The 6,041-nt window shown below is 36.0% G+C and overlaps 1 protein-coding gene across 2 annotated transcripts; it reads left to right on the top strand.

The window, feature by feature from the left end:
* The first annotated feature begins 1,966 nt into the window (after nt 1-1,966).
* LOC110621154 (protein SSUH2 homolog) lies at nt 1,967-5,573 on the top strand. 2 transcript variants are annotated; one of them, XM_021765274.2, is made up of 7 exons: nt 1,967-2,115; nt 2,217-2,420; nt 2,627-2,693; nt 3,417-3,748; nt 3,985-4,126; nt 4,420-4,545; nt 5,021-5,573. In XM_021765274.2, exons 1-7 carry the CDS (start codon nt 2,094-2,096, stop codon nt 5,403-5,405), a joined length of 1,278 nt encoding a protein of 425 aa, XP_021620966.1. In that variant the 5' UTR covers nt 1,967-2,093; the 3' UTR covers nt 5,406-5,573. The 2 variants fall into 2 exon arrangements, with proteins under 2 accessions (XP_021620966.1, XP_043815256.1); XM_043959321.1 differs by lacking the exon at nt 4,420-4,545.
* The last annotated feature ends 468 nt before the right edge of the window (nt 5,574-6,041 follow it).

The following is a 6,041-nucleotide window of genomic DNA, read 5'->3' as shown; positions in this document are numbered from 1 at the left end:
CTGTGTAGGATCGGACCCGAGGGACCGAGGAGGCCATCAGTGTTAGCTGTTGCAGAGTCAGTCCAGCGTCTGCCAGAGGTGAGGAGAACGAAACTTAATATTTTAACTTGAGAACTTAAATACTTTTAGCATGTTTCATGCACCATGAGTATGCAATAGGTTGATTGCATTAGTAGTCACGAATATGATGCATTGCATTATTTATTGATGATGTGGATGGACCAAGGCGACTTCAATAGCCCATGATCTGTTAAGTAAGGAAAGACCTGTGTGAGCTCCTTGGGGGGGCCGGGCGCTGACAGAGGGAGTTTTGAGGTCATGTCCAATCCGAGATGTGAAATGTTTGTACTGTGACGCATTTCATGAAAGCATATTATTAATGAACTGTTTTCATTGTTTCTACTCACTGGGCTTTAGTAGCTCATCCCTCTTCCCTAACCCTAGTTTTGCAGGGCCAGAGTTAGCTATGAGAAGTCAGAGTCAGCAAAGTGCTGAGTATGAGTTGGTTATGTAATAGAGTAGTGGACATGATGTAAATTAAAGGATTAGTTTGTAATGTAATATATAAATATGTAATGTCATGAAATGGATAGAGTTGTGCTTTGCCCTAGTGTATGATTAATCCCTTGTTATGCATGATCCTTATTGAATGTTTTATGTTTCTTGATGAGAAATGTGTGGAACCAAGGCTGGCTTGTGATATGCTGACCCTATGAGAGTGGGTTCTATATTTTCAGACATAGTGCATGCAGGTCAAGCTTGATAAGGGGAAGGAAAGTTTTCAGTTTGTAGTGTTTATGTTTGATCATGTATGGGATTTATCAGGTACACAGAGTTCAGGATAGGCTTGCTACGGGTCCCGGCGGCCTTAAGCCGATCTGGATCCTAGCGCCGGTAGCGGTCCGGGCCGTTACAGAGGGGTATCGGATTCCGGGCTGTTACAGATTGGTATCAGAGCCTTAGGTTCAAATGATCTGACCGATAGAGTATAGAGAGAGCCCTAGGTTCATATGGTCGGACCTAGAGTGTGTCGGGCTCATAGAGGTCATAGAAGGGCAAGCACCATAGGCAAAATCATGTCCACTAGGATAGGATGTCGAGTCCTGTCTTGCATGATGATGTGAAATGCCATGATTTTATGCATGTGCATTAATGTTCTGCTATGGATGCTATGTATGTGTTGCAGGTTCATGTGTTTCCACATGAACCGTATGATGCTAATGTTTCCAGAAGGACTAGTCCAATCATCGATGTCACCCGAAAAAGCATATTGGTATGCAACATAGTCAAGAGAGAACTGACAATATTCAAAATGCATAGGTCACTATTGGAAGAAATGAACTACCGACATAGGGATTCAATTTCAAGATACACTCATAAACAACATGCAAGAGCCTCTTAGAGCATTCCACCATCTGTTTCTCAATAAACTCAAGCACTACAACCAAACCAAATAAGTTTGTGCTCCTCCAATAAAAAAGCCCCTCAATCTAAAAAGTTTTATTAAAGAAAATAAAAAAACACAATAAAAATAAAAATAAAAATACAACCACCACCGGAAAAAATATTGAACATGTAAAAAAAACTAAAAAAACGCTACAATAGAAAAGTATTGGGATAAACTATCTCCTTAGTGGAAAACTGTTTTTTTAAATAAGTATAAAATTTTGACAAATTTTAAAAGTAGGTTCAACAATAAATATAAGCTCAAACATTTAAAAAATTTTATATATAAATAAAATCTTTAAATATTAAAATATATTAAATAAATCTTATAAATTTTAAAAGTAGTTTGAACAATGAATATAAACCCAAACATTAAAAAATAGCGAGATTTGTAGACATAAAAAAAACGATTATTTTTATTTAAAATTTGAAGGGTTTGCAGCATAATTTGGCCTTAAATGTTGGAAGAGTACGTATGAAATGGTACAGTGGGATTGAACGCGTGACCCGACCCGGCTTCCTGTTAAAGCTTATCCGAAATACTAGTATATGAATGCATTGACTTTGGTTTCTTCCTTAAACGAGAAGGAACTTGATTTTCCATCTATTAATACTTGATTTTCGAATTGCTCCCTCGCAGACCAAAAATGGAGGAGCCTCTGCTTTCAGGTACTCTCTCTATGATATAATTCTATTTTTCTGTGTTAATCCAATAAAGCAGCATTCTTTCCTTTTTTTTTTTTCCTCTGACAATCTCATTCGATTACTAGAGAAAGCAAGTGAATTGGGAGATAAAGAAAGCGAGAGGTGGAGTTCTTATCAGTACGTGGGCCGAACTGGGTCAGCAATTCCCACTGCTTCGTTGGGGGGAACTGAAGTCAGTGTTGAAGAAATTCGATCGGCGGCGGCCTCCGAATACTACCCTCCTTCGCTTCACGCGGCCTTGATCAGTTCGCCCGAGCCTGATCCCAATGGTATAAAATATAAATTCTTCAAGTGGTTAGACGTTGACTGAGTTCTCTTGCTGTCATTTCGGCAAATGTGGCCGTATCTGTTTTGAATTCATTGTTGATGTCTTCTCGTTATTAACTTGATCAAAGCCACATTTGGTTCGGTTATGTTTAATGCATGTTAAATTACACGCCCCTCTCTCTTTTTTTTCCCTTCTCTTTTTTGGCAGAGCAAGCCATTGTTTATCAAGGTGGATATGGAGGAGAATATGGTGGAACAGCCACCGGCTTTCGAGGGTAAGGGCGATATCACCTTCATTGTTATTAAGCATTGATTTAATTTGGAGCGACTCTGTAGTTCAGTTGGTTTGTAAAATGGGATTTTGCGCCATGGAGCTTGTGGCCTTTTCTTTTTTTTTTTTTCTTTTTCATTTCTGTTCTGTTTTTTGTATTAGCTTTTGCATTATATATATATATATATATATATATATATATATATATATTATGTGGGATATTCTTGCTATATAATCAGTCAATTGTGTTAAGATCTGTTAGTATAATGTTAAAATGGGGGGAAAATAGGTGTTTAATACAGCAGTAATGAGCAGCATGAGACAGAATTGCTTGTGCCACAGAAATGCAAAGCTTTGGAGAAACAGAAGATGCCATGAATTAATGTGGATTATTTAACAAGTTCTGCTTTAACTCTCATTCTTGTATTTTATTACTAGGATCAAATTGGATAAGAATTTTGAATGTGGTAGAATATTTTGATGATTATAAGACATCTAATTAACTAATCACAATTTTCACTTCTCGACCTCCTCCTTCCTTTTGAGGATTTGAGAAGTATTTCTTCTTTAGCAGACCTGGTGTATTTTCCTCCACACTATGTTCTTGTTTAAGTGAGACTTTTGTTTAGCAGGTTACTCATATGTATCACATTTTTTGGCAATTTTTTGTCAAGATATATTCATATAATGTCCAAGTGCAACATTATTTCCAAATGATATCATGCAGACAAATATTGGATGAGGTCGAGATAAGGGAGTTGCTTATTGATCATGTTGGTCATCGTTGCTGTTGGGGAAGCCGTCCAGCTCGAACTTGGAAGATTCATGCAGTGGAAGACTGCAATGTATATGTTGGAACTCTAGACACGTTTATAGAGGAAAGAGAAACCATAAGAGAAACAAAGCCTTATATTGGTGGAGATATTGATGGAAAGGATAAGGGGCCTGAACTCGGCGTCTGGGAACTGGATCTAAGATCTCAATTCCCTGTTCTCTTCACGCCTCATAAAGAAACAAGGGCTAGAATTCCACATTCTGAAATTATCGAGAAGTGCACAGGTACTGATACTGGAAGATGGTAGTGTGATGATCTTAATATGGATAATATGTGACATTTTGCAATACATTTAGCTTAATGTATGTGGATTTTTAACTTGCTTGGCAATTGTCTTGGTAGGTTTTTGTGTGTGTGTGTGTGGGTTGACTATTGAAATAATCTTGTATTCTTGTTTTCTGTATTTCATTAGCATATGTCATTATTGACTTCTGAACTCGGCCTTGGATTTGTTTTGCAGATTGTGAAGGAAGGGGAAATATTATCTGTCGTACATGCAATGCCAATCAAGAGCCTGGATTTTATAAGGAGAATCAGATGTTGCAATGTCCTGCCTGCTATGGAAGGGGTTTGATTGCTCACAGAGATGGATCTGATACGATGTATGTTGCTTTCATGTTGGCTTTACTTTCCTTATATGACATGATTACTGGACATAATGTGGTATCCTGTTTTAAGTATTAAACCATGTGGTGTTTGTTCGAAATTTTAATTTTAATACACAAATTTCACTTCACTGAGAAGCAATATAACTATAGTTCAACATCACTAATTGGGTATCCCACTTGACATTTCTTACCGCTGAGAAAGTGATATAGCACCTTCATAGTTGGGATTGGAACTAGTTAGCTATAATGAATTTTGTATGTTGTGATGTGTATTTTTTCTCTTACAGATGCACAAATTGTTCTGGCAAGGGGAAGATTCCTTGTGCAACTTGTGGATCTCGTGGGCTGATAAAATGCCAGAAATGTCATGGAAGCGGCTCTCTTTTGACATGCAGTGTTGCCGTCGTTAGATGGTATTTATACTGTTCTCCTGATATGTTCATGTTCTGACTTTGTTTGAATATCCTTTTTATCAAGGTTATGCTTGTTTCTGAACTTTTATCTGCCATGTTTAGCACTTTCTATTGATGGATGTACAAGGTTTGAAGGCATCAGCAAAGCATCAAGAAAATATTATTTACTATACCTTAATGATAAATGAACTTTTAGTTATGATTCATAAAGTAGTGCTATCTTCATTAAATCTCCCACGTCCATATCGTCTCAAATGATGTGGGTGACTTGGAAATTCGGGATTAGTTACTGCCCATCTTGTGAATTTGGTCTTGATCTTTGGGGTTCTGTGAATGGTATTTCCCTATGTTAATGCCGGAGTGCCTTCACCATATGAGTTGCTCTACCAAGGAAAGAGAGATGCATTTTTTACTGTTGCATTTCTACAAGTAGCATTAAAAAATCGTAATGGATATAAATTCTTGCTGTTAATAGGAGAACACTTTCAACTCGAAAAGTTAGCGCAACAAGTGGAGCGGCATCAGTTCCGGACGACGTTTTTCACAGAGCTAGAGGGATCCAGTTGTGCAACACTCAAGCATATCAGTGTACTCCAGCCTTTTTCGCAGACTCATTCTTCCTTAATAAATTTTCATCTGAAGTAATAGCAGAGAGGGCTTCTGTACCTCCTACTGCGAGGGTCATATGCGAGAGGCATATCATCTCTGTGGTGCCAGTGACACGTGTGACCATGGCTCATCGTGGACGTTCCTTTAGTTTCTACATAATTGGTTTTAGCAGGGAGGTCTACTTGAAGGACTACTATCCTGCTAGGTTTTGCTGGGGACTATGCCCTTGCTTAGAATGGTTGAAGTTGTGATGAAATATGCTTATGTTGGAGAAAATTGGGAAATATGTGGGAAGTTTGGCGTCAAATAAGGAGTAGAGTGTTTTGTATCATAATTTGGTTATCTTACAAGGATTGTTCTGCGTGCTTAATATGTTCCTATTTGGATGTCTATACTATTAACCAATAACGTTTGGGAGTTTTAGGAAAATTTATTATTTAGTTCACATAGAAACGATCACTAATTGATTTTTTGATTTGAAAAGATATATTTAAACATATTTGAAATTTAATAATAATTATTTTATTAATTTTAATTGTTAAAATGATTTACTATTTAATTTGTGGTATAAAAAAATATTTTATAAAAATATTTAGTAATTACTTTTTTTTATTAAAAATATTTTAGATTCTTTTATAATATTTAATGATTAAAATTAATAAAAAAAATAACTAATAAATATTTAAAAATTTTAGAATATTTTAATATATTTTTAAAAATTAAAAAATTAATCGATGAATTTTCATATACTATATGGGTTGAGATTAAATAATATATATATATTTTTAATTATATGAATCTACAGTCTATTAGTAGAAACTATTGAAAAAATGTAATGCTTAATACAAAGATGGGTGTTTGTCTGTCTTTAGATTGAAACAGACATG

This window comes from Manihot esculenta, chromosome 8 (genome assembly GCF_001659605.2).
Source record: "Manihot esculenta cultivar AM560-2 chromosome 8, M.esculenta_v8, whole genome shotgun sequence".
Taxonomy (NCBI): domain Eukaryota; kingdom Viridiplantae; phylum Streptophyta; class Magnoliopsida; order Malpighiales; family Euphorbiaceae; genus Manihot; species Manihot esculenta.
The sequence above is the reverse complement of the archived record's forward strand: the minus strand, read 5'-3'. Positions and strand labels throughout refer to the sequence as shown.

Excerpts from the sequence above, each read along its gene's own strand:
- LOC110621154 (XM_021765274.2), top strand. The coding sequence starts at position 2,094 with ATGGAGGAGCCTCTGCTTTCAG. Across the intron at positions 2,116-2,216 it reads GGAGGAGCCTCTGCTTTCAG|AGAAAGCAAGTGAATTGGGA; the intron begins GTACTCTCTCTA and ends TTCGATTACTAG. Across the intron at positions 3,749-3,984 it reads AATTATCGAGAAGTGCACAG|ATTGTGAAGGAAGGGGAAAT; the intron begins GTACTGATACTG and ends TTTGTTTTGCAG.